This window comes from Impatiens glandulifera, chromosome 9, assembly GCF_907164915.1.
Source record: "Impatiens glandulifera chromosome 9, dImpGla2.1, whole genome shotgun sequence".
NCBI lineage: Eukaryota > Viridiplantae > Streptophyta > Magnoliopsida > Ericales > Balsaminaceae > Impatiens > Impatiens glandulifera.
In genome coordinates, this window is record NC_061870.1 from 28,273,275 (window position 1) to 28,291,284 (window position 18,010).

General features: G+C 30.5%; 3 protein-coding genes across 3 annotated transcripts; 1 reads left to right on the forward strand and 2 right to left on the reverse strand.

Annotated features, from left to right (window-relative positions):
* The first annotated feature begins 3,027 nt into the window (after positions 1 to 3,027).
* LOC124916144 (ethylene-responsive transcription factor RAP2-6-like) lies at positions 3,028 to 3,771 on the forward strand. Its single transcript, XM_047456878.1, has one exon. The coding sequence runs from the start codon at positions 3,028 to 3,030 to the stop codon at positions 3,769 to 3,771; it is 744 nt and encodes a 247-aa protein (XP_047312834.1).
* A 7,081-nt stretch (positions 3,772 to 10,852) lies between these two features.
* Positions 10,853 to 14,379, reverse strand: LOC124914874 (26S proteasome non-ATPase regulatory subunit 12 homolog A-like). Its single transcript, XM_047455493.1, has 11 exons — positions 14,244 to 14,379; positions 13,927 to 14,121; positions 13,243 to 13,350; positions 13,040 to 13,144; positions 12,885 to 12,941; positions 12,587 to 12,783; positions 12,080 to 12,179; positions 11,862 to 11,974; positions 11,566 to 11,719; positions 11,408 to 11,485; positions 10,853 to 11,339 (listed from the first exon to the last, which is right to left on the reverse strand). Exons 1-11 carry the CDS (start codon positions 14,244 to 14,246, stop codon positions 11,121 to 11,123), a joined length of 1,329 nt encoding a protein of 442 aa, XP_047311449.1. The 5' UTR covers positions 14,247 to 14,379; the 3' UTR covers positions 10,853 to 11,120.
* Positions 14,380 to 15,248: 869 nt separating this feature from the next.
* LOC124914049 (probable endo-1,3(4)-beta-glucanase ARB_01444) lies at positions 15,249 to 17,642 on the reverse strand. The gene has a single exon (XM_047454519.1). It carries the CDS (start codon positions 17,588 to 17,590, stop codon positions 15,392 to 15,394), a length of 2,199 nt encoding a protein of 732 aa, XP_047310475.1. The 5' UTR covers positions 17,591 to 17,642; the 3' UTR covers positions 15,249 to 15,391.
* Positions 17,643 to 18,010: the final 368 nt, after the last annotated feature.

Sequence of the window (18,010 nt, forward strand, 5' to 3'; positions counted from 1 at the left end):
ATAATTTTTATTTTCTGAGTTGATATAATAATTTATTTATAATTGACTTTAAATAGAAATTATTAGATTAGTATTACTTATTTTTTTTATACTTTTTCAATCATTTTACTTTATCATTCAATTAAATATTTATTTGATTATTTTATGTTTTTCAGCCTTAAATTACAATATTTTATAAGGGAAAGTTTTCAAATTTTATTTTTTAACAATGAAATAATTCATTTTCTATTTGTATTGAACGAAATTTAGGAAAAAGAAAAAAGAAATATATATATATATATATATAATATTAAATAAAGCGTTTATATCTAAATATGAAACCTTATTAACCAAATATATTGAAATTAATCGTACGTTAACAACTAAAGAATGCAGTTAAAAAATTGGAGTAAATGAGATTGATAATTTAAAACGAGTCAGAGTTATCGCTGTAGTTCTCATTATGACTCGGTACAAAGCTTGATAAGTATATATGTTGCAAGTTTTTGAAGTTCTTATTGAAATTCGGAAAATTTACATAAATATGACACTTTGAATTTGTTTTCATTTTGTATTTAATGCATAATATTATGAGAAAATCAAATCTTCTTGTCATTTCCTAATTTTTTTTATTAAATACTGCTATTACATTTAGAGACTTTTTTGATGAGTTAAAATTATTTGTTTAAAAATGAAATTGATGTTTTTGATGTAGTTAAGTATTCAATTTATTTTTTCTCTTAACATATTTTTAGAATTTTTTTTTTAAAACTAATTTAATATTGATGATATTCGTAAATTTACATCGAAATATTATTATAAAGATTTCATTGAACAAGACATCATTGAATTAAAATGTGAATAAATACATTATAAACTTTATGTGATGCAAAATTTAAAGATTTATACCCTTGTTGAATTGTGTCAACACATAATTGAATTAAAATGTGGATAAATACATTATAAACTTTATGTGATGCAAAGTTTGAAGATTTATACCCTTGTTGAATTGTGTCAACAATTAATCGAAAGTGAACGATCAAAAGTTTATGTTATATTAATTAATTAAATTGATTTATTTTATTTTAAAATTACATATTTATAACACTACTACTAAACGAACATTTTCAACAATAAAAAATATGAAGACGGACATCATAATAAAATATAGGATGATTTTTTTTGTTAAATGTTTGACACTTTATTGATGAGATTGAGCTAAAGCATATATATAAATTTTATATTATAAATCTCTTAGAGCTCAACTTATTTAAATTTTATAATATAACGTCTCATTATATTAAATTCAAATCAATCCAATTATAAATACGACAACAACTATTTGATAAAATACATTAGTTGTCTTAGTGGGTTATTTTCTTGATACCCTACAACAGTATTTAAAGGAAAAGAGTTGGCTTAAAAGATAAAAAATGACTATTCTCCTATATTAAATTTTCAATTAATTAAAAAAAAAAAATAAGACACAATTCCTTACCTATTTGGTCAAAAATATCTTAACTTCCTTGTAAATGGGAAACTGGCGAATTAGTTCCTTATGTTATGGGCCAGGCCTTGAACGGTGACTGTTAAGCCCTTTTGTCGACATATCATAAGTGGACTAAGTCTTAACGAGTATGGACCACTTCATAGTGTAAATGTGAACTCACACTACTTCTAGAATATATATACATAAACATGTGATCCATTTTTTTAGTTAACAATAAATTTATTATCTGAGCTCACAATTTAAAATTAAAATAAAAATCAAATGAACTCATTTTCTGAAATTTCGGGATGCTTAGTATTTGATTTTTGTACTCATGAATAAGAACGAGAATAAAATGAAGTATTTGATTAATGAGTTTCTTGTTCTAAAACATTGATTTAATTCGGTATACTCATGAATCATCCATTCCTCTCTAAATTGAGAGGGATGAATCACATTTCCTATAATGCATTTTTTCTCCCATAATGTCCACTCTCTCAAGTTTTCTCTCATAATTATAATTATAATATTATATATATTTTTTCTTTTATAATTATATTATACGTTCTTTTATAATTAAAATAATAATAAATTTTTTAATTTATTTATTGAAATAAATTATTTCAACTATTTAAATAATATTGATAAATTATTTTAAATAAAATATAATTAATAAAATAAATTATTTTTTTAATAATTATAATAACTAATAATAATAAAATTATTTTTATATAATTAATTTATATATTATATATTAATAATAAAATTATAATAAATTAATTAAAATATAAAAACTTAGAAATAAAATAACAATTTTATATAAAATAAATATTTAAAAATATTAGAAAAGTTAAATATAAAATATTTTGATAAAAAAATGTTATTAAAAATATTTTGCAATGGTATAGTATATATTATTAAGTAAAATATTATATTTAATTTGATTAATTATTAATATATAATATTTTAAAGATTTTATATTGTATATAATTTTTATTTATAAATAACAAATTAAATATTTAATTATTTTTTATATGTATTTAAAAAAATATATAATTAATATAATAAAATATTATATATTTATATTTTATTAAATTAAGACACATTTTAATATTTTATATATTTTAAATAATTATAATATAATAATAATTTGTATTTTTAATTAAATAAAATATAATAAAAATATTAATCATAAAATAATATTAATAATATCTCTCTAATACATCTAAACATTATTAATGTAAATAAGAATGATTAATAGTCTTAATACCCTACACTTCTATTAATTATATTTATTCTATTCCACACATCTATCAATTTCGTTCATATTCTCGTTCCTTTATTTTAAGGAAACACCTCTGCCTCTTTTTAAATTTCTCAAGCACTTAACTCTGGGCCGACATTAAAAGACTGCAATTATATTGTTCAAATTTCTCTGTACAGTAAATCCACGAGTTGGATTCCGTTCACAAGTGATCATCTTTATTAATATATCTTTATTAATAAGAGATAAGTTTATCTATTATTCAGTGAACGGAAAAGAAGCGGCGAGGACGGAGATGGAGAGAAGAAACATGATAGATGAAGCCCAATGTGATGATAATGAAGAAAAGAAACAGAGGAATCAAATGATGATGATGCCCTCTGCCTCTGGGTATACCAGAGAGAAGGAGACGCTAATCATTGTTTCTGCTCTCACCCACGTTCTATCCGGAGAATTAGAGGTTCCCGCCGGCGCCGATAATAGTATTACTACTGTAAATGAAGGTGGCGGTTATGCAGGGGCAGGAGAAGATAATCATACATTTGACACCACCAATGTCTCATATGGAAGAAGAACAGAAACAAGGAAGAGAAAGTACAGAGGAGTTAGACAAAGGCCATGGGGGAAATGGGCAGCTGAAATAAGAGACCCAGTTAAAGCTGCAAGAGTATGGCTAGGAACCTTCCACACCGCCGAGGCCGCCGCCAGAGCCTATGATCGAGCAGCCTTGGGTTTCAGGGGAAACAAGGCTAAACTCAACTTTCCGGAGGATGTTTCTCTTCCGGTCAGCCAATCCGTCACTACCCAGACGACTGTTCTTGCTTCTCCTTCGACGGTTCATAATCAATCGGATGCATGGGGAGTGGAGAGACAAAATGTTCGTCGTCATTCAATAAGTTTGTTGGATCAGATGATGTTATCTTCTCGGACGTCAAATCTTAATCCATCATCTTCTTTAGCGTTTAGAAATACGATTCCATTGTCGTCGGACAATTCTCCCCTGCCGGCGATGATGATTTCCCGGCGTGATGTGATTTGATTATGGATAGATATCAAGATAACAGTTTGGGATGAAAAGGTGAATGAATATGATGATCAACTGTTTTTATTTTCTTCCAAATTATTCAAATAAGTATATCTAAAATGATTGATTTGTTTGATATAATTGAAAATTAAGATTTAAATCTTGAAAATAGAATTTTAAGTATTTAAAAATTATGGATGAAAAATTGAATTAACAAATATAAATATTTAAATATTAAGTATTTAATATTTTAATTGATTTAATAATATTTAAATTTATATATTAAATTAAAATTAAAAAATTTAATATAACTTTATATATAATATTTTTTATTAAGTTTAGAAGAATAAAGTGATATTTTGGTTAATTGTTTATAGAAATTTTCACTTTAAAATAAATTTTCACTTATTATTTATAACAGATTTTTACTTTTAAGTTTATAAAAATAATCGATTATAAATATGTTCAAATAAACTTATATTTTTTATATATATATAAAATTATGATGACTGACGGAGAGCTGATGTTGTTGAAGTAGGAGACACTATAAAGTTAGAGAGATATGAATTTTTTAATTAAAGATATTTATTTTGAATAATTTGAATAACCTACCTCAATTCGAATTAAATTTAACTCAAATTTTACCCAAACTAATATTTTGGGTTTTGATTTAAGTCACTCTTCATTTAAAGTTTCAACGTTTGGACCAAACAAGAATTTGTCTTATTTGTTGCACTTTAATTACAAACGAAATTTATGTCGTTGACCGTTCAATATTATTTGAAAAATAATTATAAAAAAGTATAAAGGAATACAGTTATTAATTATACTACGCGGTTTTATAATTAACTTTGAAATGATACAAGAAGACATGGAACAGCTGATCCCTCACCTCAATACTTTGTCATTTTCATGAATACCACTCATTTTAACAACCAAAAACAAAGCAAACTATATTAAATAATAATGATCAAAAAAATCTTTTAAACATTAAATTAAATTTGTTGAAAATCGTGTTCATCATTGAAGCCGAATTAATGCACTCATTAACTAACAACGTCATTAAAAGATTTGACTCCCTTTAATAAATATTATTTCGTTGATAAATAAAACAAATTCTATCACACCAAACTACACACATATTTATCAAATATTTTAAAATAATCTTATAAAACTCTCTTTGGCCTCAAATGTTTTTTCTCTAGAGTTGTTGGAGCTATGTAGATGAGAAAAATGAAAATAAATTTTAAATTTTGTCAAAAAGAGAAAAAAATAATAAAAGAGATAAAAAATTGATATAATGAATGGTGTCGAAAAATGATGTAAAGTATTTAAGTGAAGTTGAAAAATGAAATTTCTCTCTTCTTAGATTTCAATTTCACTCAAATTATGTTACATCATTTCTGACATCATTCATTACACCAAATTTTCGCTTTTTAATATTATTTCAATAACATCGTCTTTAAAGAAAGTTCACGTCTTTTAAAAAACAATTAAATTCATCGCTACTTAGAGTCTTGTCTCTATCACATTCATTAATAACATTTTTCAATTCCTCCATAATAGAATTTGCCTCAAGAATACTTTTCAATTTAGAACTAATAGTCACAAAGTTAATGTCGTATAAGTTTGACTTTTGATAAACGGTTTCATTTCAGAGAGATAGATACTTATAAAACTAAATAATGTTAGAATAAATAACTAGGTTACTATCAAAAATTTTTTGGGGGAAAATTATATTACTATCATTAACCACGCTGGAAACGGAGATCGAACTCCAATTACATCTTCCTACATAAGAATAAAAAGAACAATACTAATCAAACAAATTCGTTAAGTTAATCTCATAATCCAACGACTCACACACTTTTTCAGCCTCATTCATCACATTACATAAATGATCGATCTTAAAACAAAAGAAATCACGATTATCTAAAAAAAAACAACTTTTAAATAACTTTTAAAGATTTTTAAAAAAAAAATCTTAGAAGAATGTGACACAGATATAATTGATTTGCGCCCTCTTGAGGAATTTAATTTGGTGACTCATGTCCTTGTTCGAAAATGTTATTTAAATAACTTGTGAATTATTTAAAATTTACAATTTTTGGTGATTTTGAGAAATATAATTTTTAAAATAAATAATTTTATTAATATATAATGGTAAGATAATTCTTTTTTTAAAAATTGAGAATATTTTATATTTTAATTAGTGAATGAAGTAATAAATATTGAAATTATTTAAATAATCCAAACCAACCAAAGTCATAAATTAATTATAATTGAGAATTCTAATTAAAAAAAGAAAAATAGTTGTCTCATGAAAACTAAGTGATTAAATTTTAGAAAACAGTGAAAATTTGATAAATTTTTAGGTCATATATATATATATTTCCAAATGTCTTTTTTTAAATCTTTATGATAAACTAAAACAACACAAGTTTCTTTTAAAACAGTCCAATACTTTTCTTTAGAATAATGATATAAAAACAAAGATTTATCCAGATGAAGAATATTATACACGTATTTAAAGCCAGAGTGACCAAACCTGTCAAACAAATGGAAAATATATTTAAAAATTTTGGTTGGAGGAAGAACATAAAATATATTGATTATTAAGCAATGTGACCTGGACCACTTTGGGTTCGGGTCCTAGTTAATAAGACTTGAAGAATCAACATAAATTTGATAAATCAAGATCAATAATAGTAAAAAGTCTGAAATATTATTGAAGAAAAGTGAGTGATGATTAACACTAAATGTTTGATACATAACAAGGGTCATTTGTCTCATTCTTGTTTCAGTTATAACAAAATATAAATTAGTCCTCAAAATATTATTTTCTATTTAAGTAAGGTATTAGACTTATTAAAAACAAGTGTTTTGTCTTTAAGAAGAAATATCCATATACATCTTGAAAAATCATCTAATATTGTAACCATATAAGTTGTGTTTACTCTTTTTATAAGGACCTCATATATATCAAACATGTCTTTTGAAAAGGACAAACTGTTTTGAAAAAACATTCTATGAAACTTTGTAATTTGACAAGTTGAACAAAGAGACATTTTATTTGCTAAAAAGCGAAATATTATTTTCAATACTTTATTAGATGGATGCCCACATCTTTGGTGCATCATCGCAAACTCACTAACATTGAAGGAATTTTCAGAAACAATGTGTTCTTTTTTTTTATCGAAATCATTTAAAGAAGAAAAGAAAAGAAAAATATTTCCAACTCTCTTTCCAATTTCATAGATATCATTTTGATTATGGTCCTGCAACACACAATTATTTTCAGAAAAAAGTGCAAGTTATCTTCTTATTATCTTATATTAATTTTCTACTTAAATGAGGTTATATTTGAAATCTAGTGCAATAAGCACTTATTTCAGGTTAAAATTCTCGTTTAACCTTAAATCTCCAACTTCACTAATGGATTTCTGCAAAATATAAAGATTTTTTTTGCTCCAACTTATGTATTTGTGTAAAAAGATTCATATTATTGCATATGTGACTGCTAGCACCTGAGTCTATCAGCCACATATTCTTTCCTTTCTCTAAACAATTTAGGCTCATTCTTAATTCAACAGCTGTAAAAACATAAGAGTTAGTAGACTTACCTACTTCAAAGTTTATACTATTTCTTTTTAAATTTCATGCGCCATTTGAAGTTTCTGCTCCATTTATATTCATCCTCATTTCTTTAAGGAGCCTCTGAATTGTTTTAAATTCTTCTTTAGAGATTTTGGTGCATCTTCATCATCAGAAAATAGAATGTTTGCTGTATATACTGCATTTCTTTTCCTTGGATTTTTCCACCATTCAGGATAGCCAAAATTTTTAAAACATTGTTCTTTGGTAAGCCCTCTCATCCTATAGTGATTACACACTGTGTTCTTGTTATTCTACCTTCCATCATCAGGTTTCCTTGTCTTCTTCATAAGTTCTCCATTTGAATTCACGAACATGGCCGAATGATGCTCATGGTTTTGAATATTAATTTGTCTTTTCTTCTCATCATTGAGTAGCATGGTGAAGGCTTTATAAACATTTGGTAGAGGGTCCTTCATGAGTATAGAATTCTTGATGTTTTCAAAAGAATAATCAAGGCCTAATAAGAACAAGTATAAATTGTTATTTTCATAATTCATTATCACTTGTTTTTCTAGTTTACATGCAACACATGTGTCTATGTTACTTCTATCACAAGTACAATTTATGTGTGGTTGTAATACATAATTTCATCCTACTAAACAGGGTTCTAAAAATCGTTCCGGACATCAACCCGGTTTTTGGACGTACTTCGGTCCGACCGGTTGAACCGGTTGAATCAGTGGTCGAACCGGATTTTAAGAAGATAATACAAAAGAAAACAAGTTACTGAATGAATGAATCTTATATAATTTTTTAACTTAATCATCGTTAAGAAACCATGGTTACTTTTTTTAACTTTAATCTATTACACCAGTCAACAAATGATGTAGAGACCGACTGATGATTGATGTCTTTCTTCTTCTTCCCATCTCTGTCTTTCTTCTTCTTCTCATCTCTATCTTTCTCTGTCTTTCTTCTTCTTCTCATCTCTGTCTTTCTTCTTCCCATTTCATCTTTGTCTTTCTGTCTTTCTTCTTCTTCCCATCTCACTGTCTCCCCTTCTAAAATGATAAACTTTTCCGTTCCTTTGTTGTTATTGATCTTCAGTTTTAACGAGCAGGAATCGATAAAAGTTATTGGATACTTTCAAAACATCCACTTAACCACGAAACGATAATGCAGTCTTCTTGAATCTTGATGCGGAAAGGATTAGAGTCAAGGTCTCCTACCGAGGAGAGAATAACAGATCCAATAGAATAATAGAAAACCTTTCTAACCAGAAATTTCCGGTTCCGAATTCCGATTGAACTGTCCGGTTGGACCGGTTTTTGACCGGTTCGAAAGGAAACGGTATAGAAGTCAAAAACCGGACCGCCCATTCAACCGTTTCGTGGTCGGACCGGTTGAACCGCCGGTCGGACCGCGTATTTTAAAACCTTGCTACTAATGCCTAGTTTTCGAATAGTACTCTTCTAGGTCTAAGTTATATTGTTGAATCGTGTAGATATTTTTCCTCAATTGATACTGCGTTGGCCCATTTTTTAGCGTGCTTTGATTTCGTCCCATAATTGTTGTGAAGTAAGAGTGCTCTGAAAATGAACTTTATTCTACTTATCAATAGCATTCATAATCCAAGTTCTTACAGTTGCGTCGACCATCCTCCAAAGTATAGCTTCTTTATTATCACTCGACATCTTATAAGAACCATATCTAAAATCTGTCTCCATCTTGGCCAGAAGTCCTAATTGAACGCTCGTGCTCTACTCAAAGTAATTGAGCCTTGTAAGAACAGTCAATGTAAGAACGGTTGAAAAAGATTCTCCTCCATGTAGATATAAAAGATCAGTACGATCACATTTTTTTTCTTAGAATTAGGGCTCAGATCTTCTTTCGGTTCGTCTAGAAGATCGTCGTTATCATAATCGAACGAATCGTAGATTGGTAAATTTTTTGTAGATTGTTTCCCCTTGTGCTCTGATACCATAATAAGAGTTGAAGAATCAACATGAATTTGATAAATCAAGATCAAGAATGGTAGAAAGTCTCAAATATTATTGAAGAAAATAGAGCGGAAATGCCCGATTCTTATTTCAGTTACAATAAAATATAAATTAGTACTTAAAATATTACTTTCTATTTTAATAAAGTATACTAATTACTTATCTTTAAAAATTACAACCTGCACAAATTAACTCAAAAAAATTAGTTAATATAAAATTATAATACTTATCTCTATAACTGTTTATAACAAAAATTCTTATAACAGAAAATAACACATATCATTAATGGAGGACACATGTGATCTTCCTCACAAATTTGAGAAAAATATTTATCAAAGTTCTTCACTATCCTTCTTTATTTTTTTTTATAGTCAAGTTACGGATGAAAATATTAAACTTTATTTTTTAATGTTTTATAGTATAAAATGTTCTTATCGATCACTAAAATTTCCGTGCAATTCACACGGATAAGGATAAAAATAAAATAAATTAAAAAAATTATAATAATATTTAATTAATGTTTAAAATTATTAAAATAAAAAATATAACGTTCAATTTCACATTTTATTCACTTCGATAAAACAACTTATTTTCTCACATGTTTTATTACATATTTTTTCCGAATGAATCTCTCATTTTGTGACTTTACACTTTCACTTTGTCAATCAAATATTTGATTCACATTTTTTAATAATTAGCATCGTGACTTCACACTTTGGTCAATTAAATATTTGATTCATATTTCTTTAACCACTTTCAAATGATACCGGTCTATTATCCCTCGACAAACCACATCTCAATCACATTTGGTTAAAGGTTGTACTTGTTTTGTTAGGTTGTAAGTTCGAAACCTACAAATAACATTTTTAAATTTATTTTAACCGTTTTAAGTTTATGGGTGGGTTCAACCCACAATCCGACCAAAGTATCCAACTCTCACATAAATATCCAAATTAACCACAACTCTCGACCCGACAATCCGGACACTTTAAAAATTAAGTATCATTATATATATATATATATATAGATTTCTCAAATATTCAAGAAAAATAAAATTTCAAAATAAAATGGGGTTAACAATAATAATTATTTTAGCTTGAGGATGTTTTACAGAAATATAAGTGTTTAGTTTGAAATTTCAAGTTTTGATTTTTATATAATATAAGATAAAAGTCTATTTTATTCTTTTAATTAATTCAAGTAAAAAATTGAATTTGGGAAAAAAATATTCATATTTAATTATCGTTCTTCTTTTAATTTATTTAGTATTGTTATCATTATTATTATATATTTAATATTAATATATAAAATTAATTAGTTTAAATATTATTAATTGATTATAATAAAAAATTCCTCTAAAAAAACTTTTATTTAAATATATAATTAAATATAATATATAACTATAACTTAAATTATCTTACAATTTGAAGTTATTTTAAACGTCACTACTGATTTTATTTTATGAAATTCAGTCAAAGTTACCCCTAGTTAATAATGTATGTAAAATGTTTAATTACAAGTATAAAACAAACATCATTTGTAAGTGCTTAGGCTTTAGGATTTCACCACATTTGAAATGATTAACACTCAAACACGTTTTTTGAGTCCAAACATTGAATTGGAACAGATAAAAAGCAAAAGGATAAATCTTTTACTATCATTCTGGTGATTGGAATATTAAGATCAAACTACCTAACTAAAGTAAAAAAACAAACAAACATTGATGGTAAGTAAAACAAATTCTTTAGTAGAGTATGAATGATGAAATTAAACCTTCAAAGCAGCTTTGTGAACCATAGTTTCTTTGTGAATCTGATGACAACTCTTCTCAACCAGATCAAGCAACTTCTCCAAGTTAGTAGCCCATGAATTCAATATGTCATTGCTATCTTTTGCTGCCTGGAAACTTACTATGCCCATTGGCCTATCAATCTTTGCTATTAGGGCTTTCGATACAACCATGTCAGACATATGTTTTTCCGCTTCCTACAACACAATAACTAATTCTATAACATCTTTGATTAAACTAGTTTCATACTAAAAATCGTACATACCTGGACACTTAGACACAGCAACTGGGCAAGTCTCTTCAAAGTAATTCTTGAATAATACTTTGAGACCACGATAATGTTCTGTAAAATAATGGTTAAAAAATACGTTTTTTGAAATTTTGTTGAAGGATATAGATAAAAAATTGCATTACAAAAATTACATGTTCTATCACTCTCTGTTTTAGGTCATTGGCTGCCTTGTCAGATAAAGCCCCTCCAAGCATGTTCTTTTCATTGTCAAATTCAGTTTTGAACATATCCCATAATGCCGCCCAGTTTATAACCTCCATTGTAACTAGTTGTTTTAGGAGCAACCTGTGCAAAACATACACCAAACTTTAAACTTCGTAGTCCTAGAAATATAGGATTATACATTGCTTAGTTCAAATTCCTATTGTTTTGACATGGATAATGAATGATGATAATAGAATGGGGTGTCAAGGAAGATATGGTACACCTGAAATGGGGGATTTCTGAAAGATTTTTATCCTCTAAGGTGGAGTTCAGAAGGCTTGACTGCATGGGTTCGTGGGGTGACAAAACCAAATACCAGCTTATTTTCCTTAACACCTGAATAAATTAAGGTCAATTGAAATGACCCTTGTGGTATTTAATGCTGCAGAAAAAATAAACAAGATGATTTTGTGCACAAGCAAACTAGTCTTTAGTTCTTACCGGTACCCATTGAGCTTGATCTTCTTTCACTGAAGGAATGCCATATATTGCTTTATAACACCGGCACATTTCAAGGTAATCATCGTTGTGTGAGTAATACCTGCATAAACAATTACAATTAACAAATTGCTGACAATATACAGATAACAAACACAAGTTTCTTCAATTAAATAAGTACAATATCAGCATAAATACTCATGAATAACGAGCAATTTTTATTCTTTTCATTTTAGAAAAGATCAACCAATGCATTTCTGAACACGTGGCTAAACTTAAATAACACTTATGACAAATATAGGCAAGAAAGTTAATGGAAATCCAAGCCATTAAATTGGCCGAACCCCAATGCTAAATGGACAATGGAAGTCAATTACTAAGGTCTCAGCATTGACGTCTCCTTGTCTAAATTGATTTAACCAATAGTGAACTGAGTAATGTTTGTAGCTACCTATGAGATGAATTACCAAGCTTTTATTTTTAATTTTTTCTGTTAAGATGCTTTTCTACCTTATCATCAATTCATAGTATATCCTCTTCAACTCCAACAAAGATGGTATATCAGCAGGAGCTTCTTCCACAATACTTTCACCTTCTTTAGGCTTTCTTTTTTCTTTTGAAGTATCAGCATCAAAAACTCTTGGACTGATTTTCCTGGAAAGAATTTGTGCACGCACATAATCCTGGCGATCTAGGCAGAGGCGGACCTGGAAAACCAAACTCCATTTAACTATTTTCTCCTTCTTGATGCTGCTGCAAGACAGATTTCCAATGCAAGACTAAAAGATCAAAATCTAGTAAACCTTACTTGGTCAAGAATGAAGGCAATTTTTTCTGTTTTTGCCATTGCACCAAATGTTTCCACCTATAACTCAATACCATGAGAAGAGGATCAAAGCAATATTCTATAGAGCATCAACTATGTTTCATCCTCCACCCCAAACCCAACAAGAGTAGACTAACCGCAATCTCTTGCATAAGTTCAGCTGCCTCAGCTATTTCTCCTTGTTCTTCCTTAATCTTTGCAAGCCTCTTGATCAAACGTGCTCTCTCTATTTCAACATATAACTGCATCATAAAGCAACAAGCCAATAAGATATAGTTGAACTCATGAACCAGTAATCAACGTACTTTTAATGGTACTAACACCATAAGCTTTTGCACACCTTTCCAGCAGATACACTATTAAGGGTCTTAATAAGCTCTATCTTAGTTTCAATATCTGGTGTCTCATCGATATATGGCATTGCTTGCTGGACCAATGCTGTTACAACCTGTTTGGTAACAAGAACCACATTAACACGTTTCCTTAAAGACAAAAAACATTGAGCAATTATAGACTGCAATAGAAAATACACAGGTAATGAAACATGGAAACTTGTCATGTGTTATTTATATTCTATAAGGTCAATGGGACACTTAATGGCTGTATTCTATAAGGTACACTAAGTAGAGAGTATTATAAGGGGTAAGATTAGGGATATGTGGGATTTTGTTGAATTTGTAAGCTGAAAGGCAACTCTAACGTCTCATCTATTTCATATCAGCTATGGAAAATTTTCTCCAAGCTTCTCATCTAAGGGCTAAGGCAATTCCTTTCTCATCTCCTTCTTGTTTGCATTGATTGTCATTTATTATTACAAATTTGCAGACACTTCTTACTATCATAGATTCAACATCATCACAAGCTACTGCCATCCTTTTACATGTAACTGAAGATATCTAATTGCACTACATGTTCATCAAGTAACTGGAAAATCATTTAATTAGTTCCTGTGAGTTAAACTCTATACAGTTATACCCTTGGTAAGTTAATAACTAAACGTATAATTTGTTTTCCTCACGGATACCTGCTTTAACTGACCGCGCCTCTTGGACAAAAGGACAATCTGATCATTGAGCGTCTTCCAATCGCGAGCATCAAAACAAAGCTGCAATATATCAGTGGCAGACTTTCTAGTACCAGACACATCGCCAGCAAGTCTCATCTGTTTCTCCACGTTCAACAGCAACTCTATCTGCGCATCCAGATCGCGTCCACCTTCCTGTAAGTGAACCGAATGCAAAAATATCAGAAATCTATGAATCCAGCAAATGCAGCAGACATCAAACAGGAATAATGTATGATCTGAGAAACAAACACTGAAAGCAAATGAACAGTACGTACCATCTTTCCTTCACAGCTATGAATCAACGTCTTGTAGGAGTGTAATTTGGAACCCTAGAGAAGAGAAGAGAAGAGAGATCGTCAAGCTGCTTGTCGTAGTAGACAAGGAAGGATACTACAAAGAGCACGAAAGTAAATTAAAACTTAAAACTAATGAAGAACGGGTAGTCGGGTTTACCCGAGTTCAAGCACTCGGGCTCATTTTCAAATTAAAATATTCAACCGGAATACCGGATTCCTTATATTTATTTATTTATTCAAGATCATTTATGGATATTAAAATATTGAAAAAATAAATACAGGGTAAAAAAAAGATTATGATGATACTTTTAAAAAAAATTATGGTATAAAGTGCCCTTCAAAATTTTCAGAAATCAAATCTTAAAAATGATAGTAGAATAGGAAAATGATATAGTAAACACATTTTTCAGCGAGTTGTGAGACACAAATATTATCTTTATTCCCGATCAATTAATTACCGTTCAAATCAATTTTTTTTAATGCTAACCAGTCAATTCGGATTGAAAACATCATGACAGACCTCCTAAGTTATTGTCATGTTAATTTGGGAAATTTGACGAAATGACCTTAATAATTGCTTCAAATGAGCTTTAATAATTGCTTCAAATGAGCTGGTGATAGCGCATAAATTATACTGCGTTAGTGACCACTTAAATTTTTTTTGACGAAATTGTTTCCATTGCGAGACGCAACCTAATGCCTGTGAAAAGTCCTTTCGCGAATGCATCTCGCGATTACATCTCACGAATGCATATCGCGATTGTGGATTTTAAAAAAAAAAAAATTGTGTTTCGCAATTTGTGAATTTTTCACAAGACAATCCGGTTGGGTCTCGCGACAGGGACAGTTTCGTCAAAAAATTATGAAGTGGTGATCAACGCATTTAAAATTATGCGCCAGCTCATTTACCCTATTTCGTCAAACGTATATGTCTATTTAAGTATCCACTTTAAATAATTTGGTAGAATCCATTTAGGATGAAAATAGTAAAAGAAATTTGATGGCTAAACCATTTTTTTTATTGAAACAAATTACAACATTTTATTAAAACATAAACAAATTACAACATTTATTTATTTTATTATTATTATATAAACTTAAGAAGCAATCAGAGACACACATGATGATCAATGGCAGTAGTGACCAAACCAGCAATGTTTTTCATGACATTCAAGTTCACCCCTGCTATGAATCCACCACAACAGATTCGAAAGCGAGTTTCCATCATCATAACCCTTCAAACCCCTAATCTTCCCCAACGCCGATTCCTTATCATAAATCCCTTCAATCGCGTACGCAAATCCCTTCCACCCTTCTCCCACTCCTTCCCTCGCCAACGCAGGTTCCGTCCAAGTCACCAGCTGCTTCGCATATTTCGGATCATTGAACAGCATCTCACTTATCGGAAGAATCGGCAGCAACTGAATCCCCAACCTGCATTCCCTCCATTCCTTCGGAGCAAACCAAAGCCCACTGTCTCTCTTATTATTCCATAAAACCCCCATAATCCTATTCTCCTTCGTAAATTCCTCTGTATATAACTTATCTTCTTCTCTCACATGCCACCATGTCTGAGCAGATTGAATCTCCAACGCAGAAAGCATCGATCCAAGCGCCACCAAATGGGTATCTCCGTAAGCCAATCCTAACAGAGCCGCCGAGTAGTAACCGTTCACCGCCTCGCTAGTGCTTTCTTGATTCCGTCCGTCTGCGAATTCCGTCACACCTCCGGCCCAAGAATGTAATTTCCATAAATCGAAATTCCTCAAACGGGGGTACATCGAATTTGATCTTTTTCCCAATGTCATAAAATCCGCCATTAGAGAATACGCTTGAGGTTTGTAACGTCTCCCCCAAGCAGAATCGATCTTTGTAAGAACAGCGATGGCGTAAAGGAAATGACCTATATGGTAATGATGATCGTTGTACAATCCAAATCCGAAATCCCCACCTGGATCAGTTGAGCTCTGTTTCGTTACAAGTCCTCCCCATTTGTTATCATATAAAAACCCATTAGCGGCGAAGGTTCCGTTAAGCCACGGCTCCACCGTGGCCTTCAAGAACTTCTTAATCGCCGGCAAAACATCTGGATAATCGACTTCTTCCGCGATTAACGCTAATCTCGCCGCTCTTGCGATCAGCTTCCCGTAGAAATATGATGAGGTTGTTGCTATTTTTGTTGGGTCAAGATCCGCAACGTCTTTAACAAGTGCTGCTATAATTTCAGGAAAAGCATCTTCATTGATGCCACTAATTGAATGCCAAGTTATAGAAACTGGGCGAGTCTTCATTTCCCATGAATCCCCAACAACACCCACAAGATCACCGTCAATGCTCTTGTACTTAAAATCATCCAAAATGGTCACATTGGAATCATTCAGAAGCTGAAGATGATGAGAATTGGCGAGCATAAGCAGATCTCCCCAACCTTTCTTCTCCCATTTGTACTTCAAGCTAAACGGTCCGGCGAGGATAGCCTCCCCGGATATTGGGTAGCAAGAACTGAAACGATCGAGTATTGATTCGTAATTTGGGTCTTGAACAGGCAAGTTAGCTATCCTGATAACACCAGTGAATGGAGTATTCGAAGTGATTGACGAATTGCTCTGGCTGAAATCAATCGGGGAAGAAGCATAAACAAGCCAGGTTTGATTGTTATTGAGTTTGATTGTGTATTTGGTGCGAGATTTATTAGGAGAGAATTCGAGAATGGCGTGAATAGTTGAAAGTGAAAGATTAACGCCGGTTGCGATCGCTGTGAGATAAGGCGATCCTCTGACGAGAAAGAACTTGAGATTACTAGAAGGAAACTCTAGAGTAACGCTGAGATCGTTAAATGAAGAAACGAGATGGGTTGCGTTTGGGTTTGGATTATTTGAAGCGGTGATGGTGAGATCTTCATTGTAGATTTGATAGATGAATGCAGGATTGGAGAATTGAGATGGGTAACAGAGAGATAAAGAAGACCGCGAAGATTTAACAAGATAGGGATGAATGTACTCTGCCTGATCGCCGCGATTGAGAACGAAGTTCTGGAAGAATGAATTGGTGGGTAGTGGCGATGAAAGAAGATCGTGAGAGAAGAATGGAGATGGGTCAGGGAGGACGGAGGATTGTACCTGAGGAAATTGAAAAGGGCCGCGTTTGCCGGATTCCATGATCGCAGAATCAGATGGCGATGGAGATTGCGATGGCGGCGATGGAGGAAAGGAGGAGAGGGGAAGAGGAGGAGAGGGGTGTTTATAAGGGTTTGGTTTTGATTTGTTCTTCTTGAATGTCTTGCAGGCTAAAAGTTTGACCGTTCTTCCAAATTTCTTCAAAACCATGACGATTGATTTTTAAAAACGCGTCAAGCAATAAAAGATATGTATTTTTTATTTTTTATTTTTATTTTATTGATTAATTGTAATTCAAATATGAAATGGGGCTTTAGGGGGGAAGATAAATATATCGAAAACAGGATGGGTAGACTACAGATCGCGGCACGATATCACTTGACTTCTAGGATTTGTTTAACTGGAAAACAGGAATAAGGTATCTCTAAATGTTAATGTTTGTGTGGGTCACGATTCTTTCTTTCTATTTAAGTTATATAATTGGTTATTTTTATTATATTATTTGCATAAAAAAAATCTTTTTAAACTGTGTTTCGTTTCAATTCGAAATGTGAGCGTTAAGCGCATAACGTATAAACACACTCACTCAAAATATGTTAATGATTGGGTGGGTAACTTACATACACTCAA